This window comes from Durio zibethinus, chromosome 2 (genome assembly GCF_047325235.1).
Source record: "Durio zibethinus cultivar Kanyao isolate XHJ-2024 chromosome 2, ASM4732523v1, whole genome shotgun sequence".
Lineage (NCBI taxonomy): Eukaryota > Viridiplantae > Streptophyta > Magnoliopsida > Malvales > Malvaceae > Durio > Durio zibethinus.
Window position 1 is genome coordinate 10,877,604 of NC_143163.1, and position 27,243 is coordinate 10,904,846.

At 33.0% G+C, this 27,243-nt stretch overlaps 2 protein-coding genes and 1 pseudogene across 3 annotated transcripts; 2 read left to right on the top strand and 1 right to left on the bottom strand.

Moving 5' to 3' along the window:
* Positions 1 to 7,038: 7,038 nt before the first annotated feature.
* Positions 7,039 to 11,202, top strand: LOC111309263 (vesicle-associated protein 4-2-like). Its single transcript, XM_022908280.2, has 7 exons — positions 7,039 to 7,517; positions 8,521 to 8,591; positions 8,984 to 9,065; positions 9,216 to 9,334; positions 10,466 to 10,543; positions 10,672 to 10,791; positions 10,914 to 11,202. Exons 1-7 carry the CDS (start codon positions 7,250 to 7,252, stop codon positions 10,977 to 10,979), a joined length of 804 nt encoding a protein of 267 aa, XP_022764015.2. The 5' UTR covers positions 7,039 to 7,249; the 3' UTR covers positions 10,980 to 11,202.
* Positions 11,203 to 15,845: 4,643 nt separating this feature from the next.
* Positions 15,846 to 24,271, bottom strand: LOC111309264 (vacuolar sorting protein 18-like; annotated as a pseudogene). The gene is made up of 10 exons (XR_016332292.1): positions 24,213 to 24,271; positions 23,888 to 24,014; positions 23,316 to 23,498; positions 23,061 to 23,185; positions 22,558 to 22,651; positions 22,055 to 22,121; positions 17,932 to 18,089; positions 17,530 to 17,702; positions 17,318 to 17,437; positions 15,846 to 17,143 (listed from the first exon to the last, which is right to left on the bottom strand). The product of XR_016332292.1 is annotated as a vacuolar sorting protein 18-like (transcript).
* Positions 24,272 to 24,350: 79 nt separating this feature from the next.
* LOC111308434 (uncharacterized) lies at positions 24,351 to 27,113 on the top strand. Its single transcript, XM_022906756.2, has one exon. It carries the CDS (start codon positions 24,851 to 24,853, stop codon positions 26,219 to 26,221), a length of 1,371 nt encoding a protein of 456 aa, XP_022762491.2. The 5' UTR covers positions 24,351 to 24,850; the 3' UTR covers positions 26,222 to 27,113.
* Positions 27,114 to 27,243: the final 130 nt, after the last annotated feature.

Sequence of the window (27,243 nt, forward strand, 5' to 3'; positions counted from 1 at the left end):
AGACATGGCTAAACCCTCTGTCGTCATTCCTAAGGCTAGCTTTGATAATGAATTGGCAAGTGTATTTTTTAACCTCGATATTTTTCTAACCTTGGGCTTTGAGAAGATGGTTTGAAAAGTTAGTGCTTTATCTAAGTACTTTTTTATTCTTTTGTTTTAAACTTAAAATCGACCACCAATTAGGAATCATTATAAATAATGATATTTTTCACATTTAGCTCAGTTGCTAGTCCTAGATCAGCAATTAAGGCTTTTTACATAGCTTTATTGTTAAAACCTTTAAACCCAAACCTTATGACGTATTAAAGCTGTAGGTCTTTCAGACTAGTTAAAATTAGGTTGGCCCATTTCTATGGTTTGTGGCTAACCCATCAATAAAAAGTTTTCACATTTTTTCTTTTTGATCTTTTTACCTTCCTCAGGCCATTTCATTGGTTCCCACCAAGGTGCATTCCATAATAAAATCTTCTAGCACCTATGATTTTAAAACTGACCTGGAAGTATGTGTAGGTCATATTCATTATATTTTACTATCCATTTGATTAGCCTTTATGAAAATTTTGATTTTTGCAAAATTTATCTGAGTGGTTAGTCGATCAATATATAAATTGTGTAAGCTTGAAAGTACAACCTAAATATTCTGGCAAACGTGATTACTACATACACCACTATTTCTATTTGGCATAGTCTATTTTTGACCCTGTCAACACTTTACTTAAAAAGTACATTGACTTTTGCCTTTTTTTTTCCCTAACCAATACCGAGCTAATAGCTTGGTTGGTTATAGCTAAGTATAAATATAGTTACTCGTTAGGTTTCGACTTAGAGAAAATAGAAGGGAAAGAAAGAAACTCTTTAAGCTTTGCAAATACTTTCTGACACTGGGGTGTCCATTTAAAGTTTAAGATGTTCTTAAAGAATTTGAAAAATGGTAGGTATCATTCTGTCGACCTGAAAGAAATCTACTTAAGGTAGATATTCTCCTAGTTTGTCTTTGTACTTTTTTCACTGAGGTTAGTGCTTTCATGTCAAGGATGGCTTGAACCTTTTTTTAATTTGCTTTTATACCTCTTCTGTTGATCATAAACCAAGAAACTTACCTAACATAATGTCAAAAGCTCATGTGCTTAGGTTGAGTCTCGTGGTATATTTTCTTATGGTACTGAAGGTTTCATCTAGATCTTTCAAATGCTTGGTCAGGTTTTTATTCTTTACTATTATTTCATCTACATACACCTATATATTTTTATCGATCTAATTTTTGAAAACCTTATTAACCAACCTCTGGTAGGTCACTCCTGTATTCTTTAGGCCAAAAGGTATGACCTTGTAACAATACAAATGTTTTTTTCTATGAAGGTTATTTTTTTCCTTATCCTTTTTTAGTATTTTAATTTGATTATAGCCTAAATAGGCATCAATAAAGCTAAACAGGTCATGCTCTACCCTGTTATCAACTAGTCAATTTATACTAGGGAAAAAAAAGTTGTATGTTGGATAAGCTCTATTAAGGTCAGTAAAATCGATGCATATTCTTTAGTTTTTGCTGTGCTTTTTTACTATGACAACATTGGCTATCCAATAGAAGTAATATACATCACTGATAAAGCCTATTTGTAGTAGTTTACAGACATCTTTGATCGTCTTTTGTCTTTCAAGGGCAAATGTTCTCTTCTTTTGTTGAATTGGCTTTATGTTTGGATTGGTGTGTAACCTATGAACCATCACCTTGAGATCAATTCCTAGCATACTGATGGGGTCCATGTAAATAGGTTGGCGTTGTTTCTTATTAGCTGAATTAACTGTTATTTATGGTTTAACTTGACCCTAATTTGCATATATTTTCCAAGATTATTCTCTCAGAATGACATAGAGATAAGTTCTTCTGTCGATTCTGGTCTATTGTCATTGACCCTAGATCACTAGTCAATTATAACTTTCATTCAATTAAGTCAAAATTGTTTCTTGTAAGAAGAATATATCTTGACATGACAATTAGTTTTTTGTTATTAGTAGAGTGGGGTGTAGTAGAAAAGTAAAACTGAATCAAAATGTAGATTTGTATTTTAAATTTTTTTTTAGTCAACTTAATAACTCAATCTTATTGACAAATGTATATGCCAACTTAAGAGCTTAGCTTCTGTAAATTTGTTTAAAAATTGTAAAATTTTGTAACTTATACAAGTATAGAGTTTAAGAGCTCAAAGCATCTTAAAAGCATGCTTCATTTTCATCAGTTTCTTGCTACTTCTAATCGAGGTCACATTGTTTTACTTCTTTTACTTTTTCGATCTTTACATCGATCTCCTATCTTTTCTAGCTAAATTGTCAGTTTGTTTCCCAGTCTTTTCTCTCATTATTGTGATAGCATTATCGCATAATAGACTGGTCTTCTTTGAAGTTTCGAACCCCATTCAATGTCAGAAACTTAATCTTTAAGTGATGAGCTGAGCCAATTAGTCGTATAATAGACTGGCTAGGTCAGCCTAATATTATGTTGAAGGCTAAGGGCATATTTACTACCATAAACTTAATAATTGAGGTAATGCTCATTGACTTATTGCCCAATGTGATTAGTAGTTTGATTGTTCCTTTTACCAACACCCGTTCATTCCCAATGTCAATCAATATGGTAGTAAATGGCTTTAACATCTCTTTTTTTATTTTCATTTTTAACATTATGGCCTAGTACAAGACATCAGTCAAGCTCTCACTATCAAATAAAATCTTTTTTACCACATAATTATATACAATAATGATCAATATAATAGCGTTATCATGTGAGAATTGGATTCCTTTCATGTTTTCTGACGTGAAGAAAATTAGTTCATTTTTCTAGCTCTTTTTTTTTTTTTTTTGCCAAAAACCTTATGGCCATGACCACTCTTTTGGAAGACATGAAACTTTTCCCAATAATCAATTAATTACGCCTGTGATGGGCTTATTGTCTACTGCTCAACTTTTTCTTTTTGCTTGTTTTTCTAATTTCCACCGTTTTGGTTTCTATTTGGTTTGTCCCTTAATTTGTGATTGGCTCTTTTTTAATATCCCCATTCTGTAATCTAACTTACCTTGACCCTATCTTCATTGGTCCATAAACTTTTTCGGTCGACCTCTTTTGATCAAATTTTTTATCTCATTATTTAGGTCAACATAATTTTCAATGTTATGGCCGAAATCTCTATAAAACTCATATTTTTTGTAGTGGTCTTAGAGGATGTTTTGTCTAAATGGCTTTGGCCATTTGAACTTAGGATCCATTTTAATTTGCATCAAAATCCTCTCGTTGAAAGTATTCAGTGCAATATAGTTTCATTACCGACTTGAGCTTTTGGCTTTAGGGTACCCTTATTGTCTTTTTCTTGGGAAAAGATTGTAAATCTCCTTGTATTTTTTTTTAATTGAGGAAGAAGGATGAGCTTTTCTCACCTCAACTATCGAGGAAGAAAGATAAGCCTCACTCACTTTAATTTTTCATTTTTGCATTAGGGTTTATATATTTTTTCATGATAAGCAGCACATCGACTAATATTTTTGGCAGTTCAAGAAAAATTATGAATTTTAAATGGTAATTTTTTATTTTAAATCCACTGGTGATGGTGACTACTATAGTTGTTTGATTTAGGTCTTTCACTTATAAAGCTTTCGCATTAAAATACGTGACGTAGTCTTTTAGAGACTCATTTCTACCTTGATAGATAGACATCAAGCTTGGGGTGGTCTTCTTGATTCTTCTGCTACTAACGAATCTGGAAAAAAAAGAATGGTTGAGCTCATTGAAAATAGTAATAGACCTCAATTTCAACCGTAATACCAAGATCGAGTTACTCCTTTGAGGGTTATGGTTGGACTTTTGCACATGAGAGCTTTATCTGTACCTTACATCATCATATTAATTTGATAAAGTTCTAAATGATCAAAGGGATCAAAAGTTCCATCATAGGTTTTTAAGGTTAGCATCTTAAACCCTTTTAGAGGCATGGTCCGATTGATTTCCCTAATAAAGGATAAGGTCTCTAGGAATTTTAACTTTTTCTCAAAAGATGCGATCTTTCCTTTTAATTCTTTTTCCATAGCTTGCATCTTGGCTTTTAAATCTCTGTTCAACTAAGGTTTTAGGTCAATCTGTTTAGATTTTTGTGTGGTTGCATGGGTAAAGTTATGACTAGGATGGTGATGATGGGTAGTTAGAATGGTGTGTTCCTCTTCCCCAATGGTTGAAGAGGCTTTAACTTCTTTATAACTTGGTTATCTTTCTATTGATTGTTAGCCAAGGGTGACCATGTCTAGTACTTTTAAAACTTATGGTGATGTTATGTTTTGGATTATTTTTTTTAGGACTTAGATTTGTTCGATCAAGGCTTGAAATTATTTCATGATTGGCTTTACTTGTGTCAGGGTAGGTCGATCCGTAGCTTGGCTGTTATGGGTTTCAATCCCAGCTGGGACGATTGGCTCTTATTCCTTGTTAACTCTTTTTCTGGGTGGCATGGTGTTTAGCTCAACTAAGAAATATAGACCCTACCTAGTGTGCCAAATGTTGGTGTCAAGCTCCGAGCTAAGGGTCGAGGATGCTCAAGTCAGAAGTCAAAATAAAATAGATCAAAAAGAAAGAAAAATAGAAAAGTCAAGGAAAAAATCTAATCGACAGTACTTGGATGACTTTATTTATAAGTGAAAAGTGAGGGGTCTACAGGATAAAATAATGACATAGTCATAGCCGAGCTAATATGACACTATCATGTATGATCGATCTAAAATTCAAAAATGCCCCTAGTTATCTGTTAACAATCTCTAATAATAATAAAAAAAAAAACTAATTTGCTCTTTTAAACTCAAAAATACCCCTAATACTATCTTACTTTGAAAATTTTGTAAAAATTTTGATAACAAAATATCGTGGTAAATCATATAATATAATAGACTGTGCAAAAGTTTAGTGTTAATTTGAGCGTTTAATCGAATATGGGTCATCTTGGACTTTAGCCGATCCAATAACCTGTTAAAAGCAAGCACACTCTGGTGCGCTGTAAGCCTATAATCCTAAATTCAAGGCCACTATGGGCTCTAGATTAAGGCCCAAATTCTACTGAAGTTCTATTTTGACTAATTTATTTACCAATTCTAGGATCAAATGTATGAGGTGCTCGAGAAAAACAGTAATTTGTTCCATATATTCTGGGCTGAAGGGAACAAAATCGGCTACTGATTAGTACCAAAAGAAAGCCTTGGGTATTGGCCTAAACTGTCTCTGCTTTTCATCTTCTCATTTTCCTATAGATCCTTTGCCTAAAATACAGGTTCATACAAATTCTCGAGACTAAGTTTTCTCTCAATCACTGTTTCCCTTTCTCGGACCTGAGCCGTTGTGGGCACAGTTATAGCCGTTGAATTTTCGAAAGAAGAAAAACAATGCAGGTGGAGCCCCACAAGGCACCAATACCAAACTGTCATTAACAACGTGGGGTCATCACTCTCTACACGAAGGGAGAGATCATCATCATCCATTCCACCATTTTCATCATCGACTTCTTCAAAGACGAGAGACAGAAGAAATGCGCAATCGATGGACCCAACTAAAAATGAAAAATAGAGTAAAAAAAAAATGAAGGGAATGCGCATACATATATATATATATAATTTTTCTACGTACATGGGGGAGGAGATTGACATGAGAAAGACTTAATGCATGGTACATTCTTAAGTGAGTAAATCTTCAAATCAAACGTAAAGGAAATGATCAGCAAATTTAAGGTTTCATCCGCCAAACACATGATAATATATATGAGATTATGTGATTATGTTTAAGGGAAAAAAAATAAGAAAAAGAAATGAAAGAGAGGAAAACGTATTTTTTATTTATTGTGTTTGATACAAAGACAATTAGAGAGATAGAAAGAGAGTAAAGATAAATTAAAATAATATTATTAATTTAATTTAAATGAGTGTGTTTTTTATATTAGAAAGGATTAGATTTGTAAAAAGCAAAAAATAAAAAATAAAAAATTCAAAGATAAAATACATCCGTTAATTCAAAATCAATTGAGTTAAGTTAATACAAAATTCTTATATAAATTATATTTACATATCCAAACATTTTGGATATGAGAAGCAAACAACATTAGATATTAACTCAGGAGGAGAGCATAGAAATAGTTCATTAAGTTAATAGATTGAAAGGAAGTTGAAGCAATATTCCTTCCGGCATTACATATAAATATAATACCACATGTTTTAGATTATTCATTTTAATTTGGATTTGAAAAGTGTGTTGGCGTTTTGTTTATTTATTTATTTTCCTCAAGTGGTGAGGAAGTTATTGTAAACTAATATGATTACTGTTAATTTTTTAATTATTAACGTAACAGTAAGAAAGCAAGGGTCCTTTTTCATTGACTGTGTCAATAGATTTGGAAAGACAAAGTGACTTTATACAAAGGATGTTGTTTCAGTTTTGGATAGCTACTTTGTGATATGGCCCAATGTGCGGTGGGTTAAATTATTGAGTGTGAAATATAATTTGGTATATGGATGAGATGCTTCTTTAGGGAGAGAGCCACATGGGAATATCAGTGCGTAACACCTGCGCTGTGCTGTTATTTCAATGCCCCAGAAAGGAACATGTTCTAATATCATAGCATTTCATCATATCTCAATTCACCAAAAACAGAGCATTTCATCATCTCATGCCTGTTCATTTTGCATTTGTTGAAGCTTTAATCCGCTCCTTTTAAATAAAAATAGGTTTTGCCTATAAATTAAAAAAAAAAAAAAAAAAACTCATCTAATATCCCCAAATCAAAACAGGCAGCTGTAGTATGGAATAAGAGATTTATTCTCTACTGTTAAATAGGCATTAGTTTAAATGATTAAAAAATAATTTTTTTATCAATTAGAAATCAATTTCTACGAGAATATTTGGAATACAATATCTTCAAATGCGCCAAATTGATGTCAAGAAATATTTGCACCGCCATTTTCCAACAATGAAAACAGGCAGCAGTGAAAGTTCATGAAAAAAAAAAATAAAACACAACAAAAAGCCAAACCCAGAACGCGTATGTTTTGCGAAAGCAGATATTAGTACAACTTAAGGAGCTTCCACCAACAGTGACAACGCAAAGCACACGCCCCATATCTGATATAGAGACATCGTTCAATGTTAATCTCCATATCGAATATTTTCCCATTTACAAACAAAATTCCATATCTATAGACCTATCCAACTTTTTTTGAAAAGGAAATAAGGATGGTTGTTGATGAGGACAAAGCAGAGGGTGAAGGGAAAGTTTGGAGCCTTTGTAGAATGCCATTTTGGCAGACTTGTAGTAGCAAAGGCAATGGATCTTCTTCTGCTTCATCTTCTTCTTCATCAATGGGCAACGACAATATTTATCAGCAAAGCCAAAGTAGTCAGCTTGATGAAAGATCAACTTTGACTTCTTCAATGGCAAAATCTTTGCTTCCTACTCGAAGAAGACTCAGGCTTGATCCTTCCAACAAGTTATATTTTCCTTGTAAGAATCTGTCGTTATTTTCTTCCCTTAACTGGGTCTTTTTCTTTTTCCCTTTTGGTTGGGGTTTGTGGTTCTTTGTTGCTTTATATGATCTTTTTTTCCTACGAGTCTTTTGGGAATGAACTTTTTGGCTTTTTTGTTTTGTTTTCCATTGCATGATTTTGTCAGTTTGTGGAATTGAAGGGGTTTCATTTGCTTCTTGCAAATCTCTGCCTTCTTTGCTTAAGTATCTGGAACTGTAAATTGTTGTATACTGGTTCACTAAATTAGGACCGGTTTAAATGATTTAATTGCTGATTGCTTGATCTGTACTCTTTAGCTACTACTTGCAGTTTCTAGAACCGATATCCTTCTCTACATTGCTTTCTGTACCGTGTCTGATTTATGTATTTAAGTTTGAGAAGGATTTCAAATGCTAATTGCTAATTCAGGAAGGATCTTATTCAATTCCTAAAATTGAGATTCTTTCTTACATTGAAATGCATTTTGAGTAACTCAAATTTCATGGCAAAATCATTTGCTAATTGCTAGCAAGTTATTTCCTCACCGTCTGTAGAATTTGGTCAATTTTTGTTTCCAATAACTGGTTGATTTGAGTTATAATTGACAAAAATCTTATATATGTGATCAAAGTGATCCATTTGATGGTAGCTACCGTATCAGTAGCAGATTGTAATAACACCATTGTTTCCTCTTTTGATTGCTGCAATAACGTCGTCAGCTATCACATTATTATCATGTTGCGTTCAATGATTTGGGTCTTAACAGGGTTCCTGTCTTCCTCAGACTTGCCTGTTAGTTGACTTTGTCCATATAATTTGTATGATGCATCCAAAGTTTTCACTTTTGAACGATTTCAGTTTCATGTAGTGGGTAAATTTTTTTTTTTTTGGTCAAAATTATTAGTCTTCTTCTGTCCCCCCCGCCCCTCCACTCTCTGATTGGTGCTTATGAGTAGTATTTGTATTTCTTGGTGCTTGACTTGAACTTGTGCATTTTGTAGATGAACCAGGTAAACAGGTCAGGAGTGCGATTGGCATTAAGAACACTAGCAAGTCTCCTGTAGCTTTCAAGGTATGGAATATGTCTTTACCAATTTTTCTTTATTATCTGTGCTTGATGTTGACGTCTGAGGTGTGGTAAGTATGTTCATGTATGTCACCTGTGTTTGATGTTGATGTATGAATTGTGTTACACATGGTCTTGTTAGTCTTATTGGATACTACAGGTTACTTGTGGATCTAAATGCCGCATAACTGTTTATGACATGCAAATATTGAAAAGAATTTGCAATAAAAAACTAACCACGTTGAGCACATAAATTATGTGAAATCAGTTTTAAGTACAAAAGTTTCTCAGCATAATATTCCCAGTTTTCTACATCACTTCTATTGTGACAAAAACATGTTGCTAGTGGTTCTACATTCATTAGGACCATCTAACTGGTAAAGTTGTGGTTCCTACAGTTCCAAACAACTGCACCAAAGAGTTGTTACATGCGACCTCCGGGAAGTATACTTGCTCCCAGTGAAAGTCTTATTGCTACTGGTAATGCATCCATTTTATTATCCCTTTGTTTTCTGTGCCTCGCCAGTCATCTCTATTTCTTCTTATCTTGTTTTTATTCCTTCTTTAAAAAGGGGTTAGTCAAATGCTATAATGATTAAGGTTTTAATAAGTTCCTTTCCTGACTAACAGTATTCAAGTTTGTGGAACCTCCGGAGAATAATGAGAAACCAATTGACCAAAATAGCAGGGTTAAGTTCAAGATCATGAGCTTAAAAGTGAAAGGAGAAACGGATTATGTCCCAGAACTGGTATATTCTACAGGCTTGTTATTTGACCTCAACTCTTGATTTTAACACATTGCTGTCAGCATGATTTGGCCAAGTAACTTTATCAAATTATGGTGTTTTTACCATCATCATTGTGCAGAAGTGGAATAAGTTATTCCAAAAGAAAACTTCCATTTCTTCTGATGAGTTGTTGGTCAAAATGGTCTGGTATTTGCATTTCCATAGAAAGAGGAGTAATTTTATTTTGAGGTGGTTCATTTGTTCTTGATGGACTGTGTATGGATTGATTGAGAGAGCTTAGAGATGGGGCTTGGTGAATTATTTTACAGATTTGTTAGGACTTGTCATTCATGTTGTCAAATGAAAAGAGCCTTGAGCTGTGGAACTTGTTAAGCATTGGTCTATAGAATAAATAGGTTCCAGGGCTTAAGTGTCTCTTTGTTAACATGTGTTGCAGCACTCATATCTATTTTACATCTTGAACTTTACTGACTTTAGTCTTGAACCAGAAAGCATGCCAATGTTGTAACCAGAATGATGGCTACAAAACTTATTGCTAAAGTGGGAAGAGATCCTCATCCGATAAGCTTTCTAAAGATGTTGCTATGTGTACATGGATCTGCTTCAATTCCTTGTATAGTATGATTCAGATATAGGGCATCAATTGCAGCCATCTCTTAGGGTAGTTCCATTTTGTTTCTCCATCATTCTTCCATATGACTTAATGGTCAGAATTATGCACTCTTCTCAATCAGCAATTGTTTGTTTCTATTGGCTGACAGTAGACTTCTGGCAAAGTTTTAAACAAATAAACACATGTGATCTGGGCTTAAATTTCTTCTTGAAGAGATCGAGATACTGATGGTGATTCTTGTGGAATATTAACCTAAGAATGGCCAAGTTTGGACTGAAATGTCCATTTGTTAAAACATATGATGAAACAAAAGATCATGAAGTATAAACCAAGTTGTCTCATTTATTACTTTATATGTTAGTTAAATTCAGGGTGTTGTAATTTTGAACAACTAATAAATGTTTAATCATGAAGAGCATGGTTACATGAGTTCTACATTGACCATATAATTTTTCATGTCAAATATGATTTCTATGCTACAGAAGTAGTGAAAATGTGTCATGTGGCTATTTGCACAGTTTGATGAGCAAAAGGATCAAGTTGCAGTTGAGCAAATTCTACGTGTAGTTTTTCTGGACCCAGAACGCACTTGTCCTGTAAGTAACCGAAACATAATATTGGATGACTTCATTTTCTGTTTGTTTTCTTGTCTGCATTTTTTTTGTCCATTTTTCAAAACATCTTTCATAATCGCTGAATGACTATTGTGTTTTTGTCTTTCAAGGCACTGGAAAAACTTAAACGTCAACTGGCTGAGGCTGAGGCTGCACTTGAATCAAGCAAAAAGCCTCCAGAAGACATAGGACCATGTATAGTTGAGGAAGGACTTGTTATTGATGAATGGGTGAGGCACTCAACTTGATGAAATCCCCATCCCCCATCCCTTATACTCAGTTTGACTGACTAAAGTTAATGCTTCCTTGTATGTTTTCCAACATTCGATCCTATTCTGATTTTGCTTTATAGAAAGAACGGCGGGAAAGATACCTAGCTAGGCAGCAGGTTGAAGGCGTTGATTCTGCATACAAGTGAAATCTTTGTATTGCTTTGGGCCTTGAACACTTCATTCCATGAGCTGACGTTTCTGTTCAAGTCTTTATTATTTGTTACTTGGAGGGGACTCCAAAAAGAGGAAAAATGCAAGCATGTGCGTAGCTGTTAAATTTGAGCTGAATTCCATTCGATTTGAGATTTAAGTTAATGAGGTTTTTATTAGTAACAAAATTGTTGATTTTGGCTGAACAAAGTTATATTATCCTTACGTGTTGTTCATTATGGTTTTTCCGAATTACACTCAAGAAACTTGAATGTTTCTGATTTTAAAAGTCGTATAATTCAAAAATCTTTGCTCTGTCCATATCTTTCTCTCAGCAGGTAATTTTCAGCTTTAGATGGTGCTGTCAACAGTATGGAAATAGAAAAATAGAAAAAGTAAAGGAGTAAACCTACTGGACTGTTAATAATGAAAGAGAAAAAGGAGAACAAATGCCGAATCCTATTGCTTATTACTACGTTGCCAACATCATAGGCCAATCGCTCAAATGAAAAATTGAAAACTTATTACTATATAATAGTCGCTATATCTCAACATTATTATCTCATCTCTTCCAGCAAACCAAGAATCTAACACTAGATATGCTGGCTATGGCATCGATCATTTTCTGCATATCATGGATCTACTCCACCAATGAACGGTTAGTGTAGTGGTATTAGAGTCAACTCTAAGACTTAAAGTTTTGAGAGTAATTCGAGTTTGAATCCTGATTGTAGTTAAAAAGATAAAAAAGAGAAAGTGTATTCCACCTCATTAACTAAAGGCTTTGGTTGGTTCTCACATGCAATGGCTAGTCACTTTTATTAGGATAATTTTTACTAATTGTGTTAATGGGTTGATAATACTTTATAAGTTGATAGCAGGCAAAGTGTTTTAGGCTGATCTGACCACCGTAGAAGAACAATCTTTTTTCATTTTCTTAATTATATGAACTAACGGGAACTAGATTTGCCTCTTGAAACAATTTTGATCTTCTTACTAGTATAGTCCACTATGCTTATATTAACATTTCATATGGTGATTGTAATACGAAAATGACCTGTTTAGACTTGCAGGAATAGAATCATGTTCATGTTCATGGTTTAAATATATATATATATATATATATCTTTAATCATGTTCATGGTTGTTTAATGGGTAAAGGTCTCGAGAGAGTAATAACCAACAAAAGCAGCTAGCTTCTTCACTTTTTATGATACTCTTCACCCTCCAAATTATTACATTGTAATTAATGGCTTCCTCATACAGCAATAATAACAAAATAGAATAAAAAGGGGAAGATCACATCTTACAAACCACTACTATAAAAAGAAATAGGGATAGAAAACGGACAAGGCAGTCAGTGGGATTTGGTTTCTATCACTTTCCAACTCACAGTAGAATTAACCCTAATTCAAGTAGCCGTACTTAACCAACCTACTTACCAAGATTTTATTTGATTGGAAGGATGAAAAATGATAAAGGATAAAAAATTCGTTAAAATTCATAATCATTTTTTTTTAATTTTATAATTTAATTATTAAATTAACAAAATTTAAATATTTATTTCTTTCTATCATTACTACTAAATAAAGCCTAAAATTGATGGCACCAATCAAAAAGTTTTACTTATCACTCTACATTTATATATATTCATTAGAAAGGGCCTTGTCCTTGATAACTTACATTACATGTAAATTAAACTCTAAATCAAACTAAATATGAAAAAATATGTTATGGAACGATAATGTCTTCATAATAATTCTATATATTATTATCTCTTATTGATTAATTTTTTTTATTTATATTAACATTCAAATTCTGGTCAAAGTAAACTTTCCTTAATTGATTTTTTATTTATAAAAGCATAAAATCAATAGATTTCGCAAACGTAAATTAAATATTCTTATTACAATTTTAACCTAAAACCATCTAGATAAGTGCATTAATACATCATTTATCGAATCGAAATCAATTAAATTAATTTAAGAATATAATATTATAGTTATTGATTTATTTACATTAAAATTATTTGTTTATTTTTTATGATTATAAAAAAAAAATTCCCTTTCAAATATTTAAAGATATTAACTTGTAGAAAACGCATAAAAAAAGGAGTTAAAAATAAATGCAAGTAATTTGCTCATTTAAATTTTGTTGTTCTTTCTTTCTTTTTCTTTTTTTTTTTGGGGGGTGGGGGTGGGGTTGGTGGTGATAATATATCCTTAGAACAAGAACAAGAGACGAGAGGATAGGATAAGATAAGATTCGGTAGGAGAGGTGCAATAATTGAGTAGACTAAAAAGCAGGTCACGACATGAGAGCAACACCTCTATTTGATGTATGAAATGGCCCCCAAGAGTAAAGAAACAGGTGAATAAAGCGATTATCATCTCTTTAGGATATTACCAATGACAAAAGCAGAACAGAAGCAACCAAAACAAAAACCACTCTTCACAAAAACAGCTTCCGGCTCCTCCTTTACTCCTCTATAAAATAATAATTGCTTTCTTCGTCTCTTTTTTTAAAAGAAGCTCCATACAAACATAAGCTAAAAGAGCCGAAAATGAGTTACCTGAACAGGTTGTGGATGGCGACGAGCATGGCTGTGGTGCTCGGCCACAGTGAAAACCAAGGTCCAAAATGGAATTCAGGTGTCAAGTTTCTCCAAACGGGACATAGGGGGCTCTTCGGTACGGAATCCTCTGACCTCCGACCCATTTCCGCTATGATCGGCTCCGATCTTTCCGGGATGTTGGGAAACCGTGATGCTGAAGCCGAGGAGTCGATCCGGCAAGTCATGTATCTTAATTGCTGGGGCCAAGGCTAAGAGGGTACTTTTTTTTATTTTCTTTTTACTTACACCTTGCCTTTTTAAACAAATTAAAAGAGCAAAAAACTCTGTAAATACGAATGCTGTACAGATGATGGAAAGGGTTTTGTTTGAAATGTTAATTTGGAATCCTTGCTTTTCAGGATCAAATGAAACAAATATTGTAAAATTTTCTCAATCAATTCGTGTATAATGATTATCTAGTCTTTTACTTTTCTTATTTATTGGGAGCATAATTATCTCATCATTATACCCTTCGACAATGAGATTAAGCATGCGGCTTTTATTTTTCTGAGTAATGAGAACGAAAAGAACACAGAAATTCACATAATAAGTTTGAACAGCTATGGATAAGAGAAAATGTCAAAGGAAAAGAAGTTTAATGTTTTGCAAGGTAACCCAAAACTAACGGATGGAAATTATTGTAAGAAGCCTTCGACAACAAATAACAAACATTGGCTAATTACATTAATATAGAAACCCAATTCCATTAATATAGAAAGCCAATTCCCTGATCAAATCGAGGGAAAAGTACTTGCGGCCAAAAAAAAAAAAAGGAAAAACAAGGAAGGAGCCAGGGGAGAAGTACAAATAATATACCAAAGAGGAAATGAGAAAATGACCACCCAGAAATTACATGAATATTTACCAATCTTTGAGACTCAACTGATGCTGGAAGGTTAAAGAAAAGAAGAGAGAAGACAAAACTATATATCTGGCCCTAGAATGGGTCTCTGCGGATGCACTGGCACACATCAATGTATACTCTTTATGTTTTTATGTTAGAAAAAATAAATAAGAGAAAAAAAATAATATAAAAGAATTTTAACTTTAAAACGTGAAAAAATTTTTTTTTTTAAAAAAATTATATTTTTAAGATACAATAAAATTTTATACTCTTTAATAAAAAATAATAAAAATAATTATATTAAAAAATTTATTTATAATGAATGAATAAACAGATATAAATTTTTATTAAAATGATTATGATATTTTGTATAAGTATTATATTTATAAATAATAATTTATTTATATTTAAATAATTATGATTATTTATCATATGATAATTATTTTTATTTAAATATAATTATTTAAAATACGAATAAAATTAATATAAAAATTTATTTTATTCATTAATAATTAAATATTTCTATCCAAGAATGCATCTTATTTTAAACTAACATCACATTAAAGGCAAAGAAATGCTTCTTTGGTTTCCATGGTTTTGTGGTTTATCACTAGTGCCATATTTACTCGCGAGATAAACCTCGATTGTTGAATGGAAGCCCAAAGTGAAGAACTACTTCAAAGTCTTGTCCTTAAGCTAATGTGTCAGGTCCTTTATCTTCCTACGCTAACATTCTTTACAATTAAATCTATATAACCATTAAGACAGAACAAATGCAAAAGATAATGTTGTAAACCCATGAAAGACCAGTTACATAATAATGTTGACAATTAGGAGAGAATTACAAACGGTTTATGAATCACAGATTGTTACCTCTCCAGAAGTCTCATTGTAGTCATCTCACCCGACACATCTTTGCAGTCACTAAGGAAAGCACGATACTCTTCAATGATTGATTGATATTCCGAATTACGATTCTCCAAAGCTGTATCATCTTCTAAAAGAAGCTGATTTATCTAAAATGTTGGGATACAAAATCCAGTATTAGAGATACGTAAAATACCAGCTACTGCTCCATGGTTTTCTTGCATCAAGGGAGAACTTGTTCATCTTAAAACAGTGCAATCCACAAGGCAAGTAATGAACAATATTAATTTCCTAAAAAGCGGAGGCATTTCAAAAGTTGCTTCCAAGTGTTTATGCCCATTACTCATCAAGTTCAGGACCAAAAATATAGCTAATATTATTATTCTTTGCTTGCTTTAGATATAGCAGGAAGAATATGAGGATGGTAAATGACCTAAAGAAAGAACAAAAAAAGAGCAAAAGAAGAAAATGGGTTGAAAATGATAAAAAAAAAAATTATATTAGGCACTTATCTCATGTAGCCATTATCTATTATCGTTATAGAAATGAAGAAGAAACTCACTGAAACCAACATGATGCTGTAAGTATCATGTTACAACCTAGCATGTAGCCATTCTAACCTGTTGCCACTTACACATTTCTGTTTTATAAAGCCAGTAGCATATTGTAGAAGGCAAAGAAAGAAACCATGACCATAGCTAGGTTATATATCAACTAGTCATGCATGGGAAAAATTAAAACCTTATCCAGGTACAGTTCTGTTGGCCATGTGGATATCATCGTTATTTGGCATTTATCATCCTTTGCAAGGTTGTCAAGCTTCTGTAACAAGAAAGTTCTCAAAGCATCCTGTGACCAAAGCACATATTAGTGTGTCAACAAATGTCTAACCCAAATGCTTAGAATGTGTGTGTGACAATGGAGTAATGTCAACCTGCATATTATATTCATACTGAAAAACAGGAATCCATGGAAGCTTTTATTTTATTTTGATTTATGCATAGGCAACAGATTGAAGATAATTGTGAATTCAGCAGTTAAAACATAAATTGTTATCATACTAAGGAATAAAAATCACTCAACTAACCATATTTATACTTCTGCCACAAGCCCCTGAGAAAATTCCTGCCTCGAGTTGCAGCAAATATAATATGGTAAAAATAAAAATGAAAATCCACTTGATTAAGTTTGTAAAAAATCTTCACAAATATAAAATCATGTAAAGTTAGGTTCTTCGTCAAAAAAGGGTCAGAATGAGGAAATGAGATGACCATATTTATCATGGCTATCCAATAATTTCAATCTTTGAGTTGAGGGTCCATTCATAGTATAAGACTTATCGAATCTTTTAAATTGGTAGAATTCCTTTTCTTCAATAAATCATGTATTTTTCCAGGACAGTATTAAGAATCTCATAAAAAATGTGACAGTGGCTAACCAAACAAAGGCTAAGATGAAAAACTACACTTAGATTCAAAAACACATGGGCCTTGGGCAATTAATGAATAAAAAACTACTCAAAAAAGGGAAAAATTAAAACAGATAACAGCACTTGCGGTTCACTGACACTGATAAACTTCAAAGTGATCTTCTCAAATGATAATATATAGTTAATCTGCAAAACACCCATATCAGTTAAAAGTTTTTTCCTTTACAGGGACAATAGGGAAAAACACATGCATATACCCTGCCCTATGAGGATGTATAAGATTAACAAAGAATCAATGCTTTCAGGTAATAAACAAAATATATGAATAAAACAAAATCAAGAAAGAGGGAATTTACTAAAAAGTTTCTGCGCTGAGAAAGTCCCTAGAGGTAAATGCAGCTTCAGCCTGCATAAAACAATATTCCAGTCATAGACAATTAAGATGATAACAAGATGCTCTGCATACAAATCTGCAACATAGGGGAGGCAACTCATTTAAGCTTTGTTTTATGAAACTATACTACATGTTTATAACCAAAACAGCCATTACTTGACAAACAAGACGTAAGCTAGACAGGACCTGATCTGAATATAATTGGTCTCTGTGGAATGGGTCACAAGAATTAGCTAAGGCTGCAGCATACTCATTCATATCTAGATAGACCTTCCACATATCCAGTCCTTCGTCATTCACAGAAATCTACAAGATGTTTTCAATCCAGAAGCAAGAGAAAATTAGCCTTGTATAGTCAGGGTCAACACAGAAGATGAAGTCAATTGTAAGATACAAACCTGAAAGATAAAGAGTTCTGGTCATATGCATAGAACAACCCTGCAGTTGCATCACTACATAGTCTAATAATTCCACTTGAGTCTGATGCCTGATCAAACTGAAGTTCCTCTATGATTTGCTCGCTGATTCTGTTTACAACTGGTGTCGCATTTAATGAACACACAAGACATGACTGTAAAAGCAAAGAACATGGCAAAAGCAAATTAAACAATCCTACATAAACACTGAAAAATATGATCCCAAGATCCTTCAAAACATAAAATATGTGGGGCCCTTAGAACTAAAAGTGTCTCACATTCATTAGAAAACCCATTATCAGGATAGATGTAACTGAATTAAGAACATTGCCAATGGACACAACCAGCAGTAAAAATATAGCACAAGTGTTTATCACAACACACCTTAACCTTGTTCCCAATAAGAAGAAGAAATGAAATTCAGACACTGCCATGGAACTGGGTTTGACTACTTCTGCATCATTAGACAATTTTGTGTAGTCCAGGAGAGCCTTGTTCTCCACAAAGTTCTCATCGCCATTTCAAGAAATAGATCAAAATATCTGCAACAAGCGATAATAAGTAAACATTCATATCAAAGTCAATCATATATTAAACAAAGTCATCATAGTCATGAATTTTTTTTTTTTTTATTTTACACAACTTGTTATAAAATGTAATAATTATAATTATAATCATAAAAATTCTTATTTTATAACTTTTAAAGTAGTTTATAACACCTTATATCTTTTATTTATTTGAGAAAAAATTATGCATATTTTTTAAAAAAATTAAAGTATTAATATTTGGTTTAATAGCAATTTTATAGTTAAGCCAAGTTGATATTTAATATTAACTCCAAGCAAACCAAATATTAACAAAGTGGAACATATTAAATGTTAAGTATTTATATTTAAAAATATTACAAACTTAAAATATAAGCACTTAGCATGCCCTCTATTCCTTTACTCTAGAACTCCTCCCGTGATGGCATGCTTGATATTTTGTATAAAAGCAAAATATTTTACATTTAAAAATATATAGATTATGTTATTTATTCCATCATTAAAAATTGAATCTACTTTAAATTTCTTAAGTTTTGGTTTTTAATCCTAATAGTATTGGATTTTAAAATGCACAATCTATTAAGTAATTTAATTTTTGGCACATTAATTGATTTAACATTTTTATCATAAATTATTTTTAAATTATTATACAATGAGTGACATTTTCAATTGTTATTTAATTGCACAAAAAAAAAAGAACTAATCTAATACACTAAAAAAATTAACAACAATACAAATGCCAAAACAAAAAAAATACTAAAATTTAAATAAAAAATTATGAATTAATAACTAATAAAATCAATATATAATCATTTAACTTTAATTATTTTTCATCTAAGTTATAAAAAACCTTTATCCCTTCAATTTTCATCATACCTTTTACTCTAAAATTTCTCTATCTATGTTATCTCAAATTTGTAATTTTAAACTTCCGTTATAAAGCTTTACCTTTAAATTTTCCTTCAATTAATAAATTATTCCCTAAATTAGAAAAAAAAAAAACAAATTGTAAAGTAACAAAACCCCCTTCCTTATGTGTACTTCCACTTCACAGTTCACACACTCCACTGACCAAAATTTTCACTCTAGTCCTCCTTATCCCTTCCCCTGTCTCGCGACTCCTATTCCTTTTTCCTCTCATTGGTTTCTCACACTCTCATTGGTTTCTCACTTCTCATCTAATCTTTATACTTAGTTCTCTGCCTCCTCTTCCCCAACCCTAAACTCAACTTCCACAAGGCCTAAGCACCACAATCTTCCCCTCCCCTGAAGTGGCCTGCCATCCTCCCCTTCCCATGGCACCTCTGGGCTTTGGTTTTCCCATTTCAAATCCCAATTTCCACTTAGAAAACGCACTTCCACCCACCTAGCAGCTGGCAACCCCTAGCCACAGCAACCAGACCCTTGTTCAAAGATTCAGAAGTTGGACGATGGAGATGAACCCTCACCGTCAAAGTCAGAGGCAGAGCTCTTAATCCCATTTAAGATTCAAGAGAAAATTGCCAAATTAAAAAAACAAGTGTAATTACTTGTGCTGAATTGCTTATTGTGTTGGATTGAGGCTGAATTTGTGTTTGATTAGAAATTAGGACTGTTTGTTTTTTGAGACTTTTTTCTCAGATGCCTGAATGACTTTTTCCTGGAAAACAGATTAGAGACGATAACAGCCCATTATTATCGCTATTCACCACTATGCCGATTTTCGCGGCCATTATATGCCGCGGCCAATGTGATTCAAACTCTCACCCAATAGTTTTCCAATAGTGGTGGCAGACGGTGGCATTACCGCAAAATAGCAGTCGTTATACCACTACTCCACCATTATTTAAATCCCTGACTGAAGCATCAAATATGAAATTTAATTGTGGAGAAGGCAAAAATAGAAATTAAAAAATGCAAGAATGTAAACAAATGGTTGACAAAAGAAGAAAAATTAAGTATTTAAATTTTTACCTATGCTGTGCTCCAAATTTTAGGCCACCATGGTAGATACCTACTCTAGAAAGCCATGCAAAATGAATAGATCCTCTTTGCTTGATAAAGAAATGCAATGCACTGAAAGTAAACATTGGCATCAAGGATTTAAATAACGATTGCAGTCACGTTTTCGGTTACGTCGTGTTTATCGTATTTTCGAATATAACAGAAATCATTGCGGTCATTGCGATCATGAATTTTTTTTTTTTACACAATTTATATAAAATGTAATAATTATAATTATAATTAAAAAACTCTTATTCAATGATTTTAAAAATAATTTATGACATTATATTTTTTATTTTTTAAAAAAACTATTCATAATTTTATTTAGATTATAAAAAGCATTTATATTTGACTTATTCACAAAAAAATTTATTAAATTTCATATAAAAATTATAAATTAATATATAATACAATCAAAATATAATATTTAATTTTAATTAATTTTTGTCTAACTTATACGAAAAAATTTATCAAAAATTTCATCTAAAATCTCTATATATATTATATTAAATTATTAATCCCTTAATTTTTTAAATTATAAACCTTCAATCTCTCTAATTAGATTTTATCTAAAAAAATTTCAAAAATTAAAAATTTTCAAACTTTTATTTTAATAAAATTGTCAAACCTATATTTTTTATTTTTTAGTTTTTAATCTTAGTAAAAGTAATAGATTATAAAATGCTAAATTTATTAAATAATTTAATCTTTTTGATACATTAATTGATATAAATTTTTGTCACAAATAACTTTCAATAATTATATAATAAAAACAATCTTCAATAATTACATAAAAATAACAAGAATTAATCTAATATCAAAAAAATTGACAACAATAAAATATCAAAACAACAAAAAAATATTAAAATTCAAATACAAAATTATAAATTAATATATAACACAATCAAAATATAATACTTAATTTTAATTATTTTTCATCTAACTTATACAAAAAAATTTATAAAATTTTTCATCTAAAATCTCTATATATATTATATTAAATTATTAATCTCTTATTTTTTTAATTATAAATTTTTAAAATCTCTAATTAAATTTTATCTAAAAAAATTTTAAAAATTAATTACAAAATTAAATAAAAAATTCAACTCCCACCCCCCTACACCCCACCCAATCCCTCCTCATCCCACCCAATCACGTGCTTGCCTTAATGCCCTTCAAATGTTTAATTGTACCAGGACGGCAGAACCATCTAGAACCAGCTTCTGTTCATCTTCTTCACGTGTCCAAAGCTTTGTTTTTTAGAAATTTCTTCTTCTTTTTTTTTTTTTATCTCTCATTTTCTCTCGCATCTTTTCATCATTATCACTTACCCAGTACACCTCGCTCGTCTCTCTCAAGTCTCAAACTCTCACAACAGATCATTTTACAAAAATTTTACAAAAAAAAAGTAATTTAACTTTCTTTTCTTACCTTATTTGATCTTGAATGTTGATTGAAAACTTGATGCTGATTTGAATTTGGATGCCGAAATGCTGAACGGTTGAAACTTGAAATTTTGTTTTTTTCTCGAACTATTAGATTCGTGTATTAGATCCGTGTAGGAAAACGAAATAGCGGCAATAACGGTCCGTTATTGCCGCTATTCTTCGTTAAGCCATTATTTGCGGCTGTTACACATTGTTTTTGTCGTGAATGAATTTCACAACCGTGTTTTGTCCAATAGCGGTGGCGGGTGGTGACGCTACCGCTATTTTGCGGCCGCTATTCCACTTTTAAACTGCTATTTGAATCCTTGGTGGCAGCAGCAAATTCTCATATTCAAAACACAAAGTAACTTTATATAATGTATATTTTCTTAGGGCAGGTAGTAATGCTCAACCATTAACCAAAAATGATTGTGCTAATCAGAAAGAATAAGCTTAACATGCTATTAAATATGTTCTGCAAACACAAGATTTCTTCTCTCTTATAAGTAGTTCAAACAATAAAATAATATTATCATGAAAAAGAACACTTGCCTGTTTAGTGTTTCACAGGAAGTCCCATGAAATGCACAGCACGATCCAAGTAGCTAACAAAAACAGTCTAGCAATGCAAAATTAATTAAATAAATAAAGAGTAGATTCCCACGATATAATGCACTAAACTAGATAGAAGGCTATGCAAATCATTGGAAGAAAACCTCAAAGTGAGAACAAATTTAGGAAAAAAAGGAAAAATTATGCATATAGTAGCCACTTAGACGAGAATTTTGTTGCACTTAGATTGCCAAAAAAAAGAAAAACAGACGCATCTAAGTAATTGTTTAGGAAGAAACATAATTAGCAATAAAACTAGCTCTCTAACAGCATCCTACCAATTAATAAAAGAATAGAGAGGGCAAAAGGAACCTCCATCTATAAATAGGAAAAGCTGCAGAATAACAGCCAACTACCACAGGGAACATATTAACGTGTTCCTTTATAGCCAATCACTTTAAGAACCCCAAAACAGGGGAAACAGGCATTGGAGCTTAGCTTACCTCTAGTGATCTGATTCCTGTGTAAGAATAGTCTTGTGGGAATAAAAGCCATCACATAATATCTAGTTCCATTGCTTGAGATAGCTGTTTCCATCTGGACAAAGCCACAATGTCAGTTTAAGAAGAAAGAAGTTTATATGAATGCCAGTACCCTGGCTGTTTCCTGAATGAACGATTCCTCCAACATTATCAACAGATGACAACCCATCTTAAGTATACCCTATTCCAACTAGTTCATCATAAATTGTCAAGCAGAAAACAATACTGTCATCCAAACCAACAGAAGATTTAAGATGCACTGTGAATTACAAATCTACCCATCCAAAGAAGACTCTTCTTCTTCTTCTTTTTTATTTTCAGCTAAAGAAAGAGGATTGTCTAGTTGCTTTCACAAGGCAATATTCAAGTGGAACATTTACAACAGTACAAAGGGTCACCAAGAAAAGAAGAAACAACAGGTAATTTAAAGCCCATTCCCAAAAGAAAGATGCAAAAAAGAGTACCTGCAAACCCATGATAGCTTCCGGAAGTTCTGCTAATTCAAATAAGGCTTTGTATACTCCCTTTTGTCCTTCTTGTCTACAGCAATTTCATACAGTTGGCCATTGTCTGTACTGAGAATGACTTCCTGTGTAAAAGTTGCATTGAAAACAATTAAGAGCATAGCAGAATCAATATGCACAAAGCATGGTCTTATCAATAAGCAACAGCCCAGAAATAAAATTACCTTTAGTGATCTGTTGCCTATTCCAGGCAACAGCATTGACAACTAAACCTTTCAATCTGCTTAATATACGTGGCTTGGTCCACTTTGCATGGGTGTAGAATGCATCAGCGCCTCCGCCGCCCACAATAGTAGTAAATACAATGGCCACCCCCAGGATTAACAAAGACTCTATGAATCGACTGCTCCCCAGGTCAGCCCGCAGAGAGATCAATTTCTAAAATTCTAAATGGAAAAGCAAAATTACACATGCTTCCATCATATATAATGACTACAAATCAGTTGTTTATCTCTAACCGCCCATGACTCAACTTGATACCATAAATACAAAGCTCAATCAAATACATATCAATGAGTTCAAATTCAATTCAATTTTAAGGTAATTAACTTAACCAACAAGGATTAAGAATCTGATTTAAACCTAGTGTGGCATTTCGAAAATTGGCACCGTATTTAGCTAAGAACTAAAAATTTATACGATTAATTTCAAATTATAATATTGAAAATGCATTAATCAAGAAAAAGAGAAATGAAGTAAAGCAAAAGAGGTTAAAGGTAAAAGAAGATATCAGAAGAATCAGCAACCCAAAAATCATGTCTGATAACCCAACTTTTACTTGTTCCCAACACAATCACATCATTTCCAGCTGCCATACACGTAATCATGCCGCGGCCTTTGGCCTTATATCTCTCTAGAAGATCTACTGCGAACACTTGTCTCCCTTGATCCATCCTTCACCAAAAGCAATTAAGTTTCCCATTTCTGAGACGTAACAAGAATTCTTTACTTTAAAAAAGTTCAAACTAAAGAAAGAAAGAAAATGAGAAAAAAATCTTCCAAAATGCAAATAGAGATGATGTTCAGGAAGATCGCTCAACTGAACGGCAAGTAAATCACAGAAATGCTAATACTTTAAAATTCAATGAGTACCTGAATGTAGACAAGATCAACCGGGAAAATCGCCGCCGGGTATTTAAACAGTTACTCATATTTCTTTCGTATTTCAAAGAAAGAGAATCCAACTGACAGCCAAAAAAAATAAAATAAAATTAAAGTTAAAAATTAAAGTAGAACGTCGCCTTTTGAATTTATTTTTCCCAATCTCCTTAAAACGCTTCGTTTTAGTGAAGCCCGGATCCGAGCCGTCATGGGCAAAGGAGCGGCCCATAGAGGAGAAAGAAAGAAGCGCGCCCTGTGGACCCGTAAAAAGTTAATTATGGACAAAATCGCACTTAAACACCGTAAGAATTTGTCAAATACAAGCGAATCTCAATTTCCTTTTTTTTTTTCTTTTCACCAGTTAAATCATTATTAAATAAAATCGGAGCGTCTGTAGGGGCCGTTTATGATCTAACGGCTTAGATTTCACCAACACCTCAACGTCTACTTTTGCGCAACGGTCATATATCTGTCTCAAGAAAATGAAATTCCCTTCGATACATTTACCTCTTTTTCACTCTTACTAAAATCCTCCGAAATAACATCCAATTTTTCGTATTTCTCTTAACACTGAAATTTGCTTGTGCTTTTGTTCTTTTGGAGCAATTCTTGATTCAAAGTGTACAGAGATGAGTATTCTTCAATACCCAGATTCGTTCAATGTGCCAGAGCTTCAGGTTTGGAGCAATGCGGCTTTTGACAAAGGAGAGTCTGAAGATACAAGCGCCATCAAGGTTTCTTGGGCTAATCATGAATCTGGGTCGGTGAATCAGTCACTAGAATCTGAAGGTAGTAAAGAAAATCGGAGTGCTCTTTGGCTAAAATCCCCCGTTTCATTCAAATCTACTTCGTCTATTGTCAAGCCTCTTTGTTCCAAGAATGTTACAGGAAACTCCAAAGAACAGATGCTGAAGGGTAGTTTTATTGAGCCATTGTCAGCGAAACTGAAGAATGGAGTTGGGAAAGGAGAAGACAAAAAGCGTGATGAGAAAAAGATTGATATGGAGATGGAAGAGATTGAGAAGGAGATCACTCGTTTGTCATCGAAACTTGAATCCCTTCGGCTCGAAAAAGCTGAATGCAACGCCAAAAGTATTGCGATGAGAGGAAGAATAGTGCCTGCTAAATTCATGGAGCAAAAACAGAGCATAAAGATTTTTGAGACGACAAAAAAGATTGAAGATCCTCTGTTTTCAAGTGCTAAAACAAAATTGAACCCAAGGGGAGTTAGTTTAGGTCCAACGGAGATTTTCTATGCAATGAAAACGAGACAATTAAAACAGGACATCACCACCCCTATTCAGTCAATACAGAGTCGCCGCAAATCCTGTTTCTTTAAGCTCCAAGACGTTGATGAAGGGAAGGTTACAAGAGAGAGAGGCAAGAGCTTGAGTCTTAGCCCAAAATCACGTACAACAGCGTCCAAGATTCATCCTCCTAAGACAGCAGCAACCACGGTAGGGTCTAAAAGGGCTGTGAAGAAAGAAGACGGGGTTCTTGCTACAATTCAGCCAAAAAGGCTCTTCAAAGAGGTAGAAAAATCAGTAACAGCAAAGAAACAATTGAAACCTGGAAGGGTGGTCGCGAGCCGGTACAATCAGATTGCCAACCAAAGCGATGCTCGAAAACGGTCTTTACCAGAAAATGAGGGGGAGGAGAGTAACAGGCATGACAAGAGGCGTGTTTCCCGTGAACAAATAGTGGATTCCTGCAAGAATCGAAAGAGTGAGAGCAGAGTGAAGAAGAAGTGGGAAATTCCTAGTGAAGTGATAGTTTTCAAGGGAGAAATGGAAGAAGAATCTCCGCAGTCAGTTAATAAGTTCAACAATGTGCTACCAAAGATCAGGACTGTAAGATTTTGGGCTGAAAGTCCTCGTGATTCAGGTGCGGCGAAAAGAGTGGCTGAATTGATGGGAAGGAAATCGTATTTTTGTATGGAGGAGGAAGCAGAGGACTCTGTTTGTCAGGCTCTGAGTTTTGCAGTAGGGGATGGAGAGTAAGATTGATCACATTTCTTAATTTTTTTCTTCATCCTTTTTTTTTTTTTTAATAAAGCTATAGTGTTTGGGGTTTCGGGTTGTGAACCATAACTCTTGTTATGGGTTAAGAATGGTTTTATGTTCGCTTATGCTTATCATATATGTAAAGTGACTGATTAAGCTTTTATTGTCTCTACTGTCTCTTGCTTCTTGTGAAGATATGTTTTTTTTTTTTTTTTTTCATTCTTTGTAAATATAATAATATAAATATAATATAATAATTCTTTTCAAATTGACAACGATTGAATCAGTTGGCTGCACTAATTTCATGTCCGGTAATGGTTCCGATATCTGTCTTCATTGCTTAACATGATGTCTTCCCTGCAAAATAAGTAGTATTTTTGGTGTTGGAATCCAGAAATTCATGTTATATTCAGCATGATTTATGTTTTCTCTAAAGGAGCTGGATATTTTACTTTTTCTTTGCTGTTTTCTATCCAAGTTACTAAAGAAACCAATATTCATTTTGAAATTTGACTGTGTTCCCTGAAAAATCTGATCTTGGTCAATCAATTAGCTATATTGATTCGCAATTAGTTTCCACAAATCTTTAGTTTCAACAGAAAGATTTCATATATTGTGTCAAGTGTCAGGGAATGAAAAAGTTGCTGCAAAGAACATAGGATGCAGAAGACAGAAAAACGATGCTGTGTGCAGCTATGCTCCAGTCTGAAAATATTACAAGAATGTTTGTTATGAAATTAAGGAACATGTAAGCCCTTGTCTTCTGATACCGATGATTATGTTGCGACGCCATTGCCACAATGACGAAGCAAATTGTTGAAGTTCACTTGTAATTCTATCACACTCTGTCGAGCCATTGATTTCGTCCCCAGTATCATGTGCTAGAACTTGGAGATTTGTTTCGGGATGCCATCATTTGTATGGGACCTGTTAACCAAAATTTAGTCTCTATTTGGGTAAACATTAGTGAAGAAAATGAAAGGAAAGAAAAGCAAAGATTTTTTGCAGGAAAGAAAAAA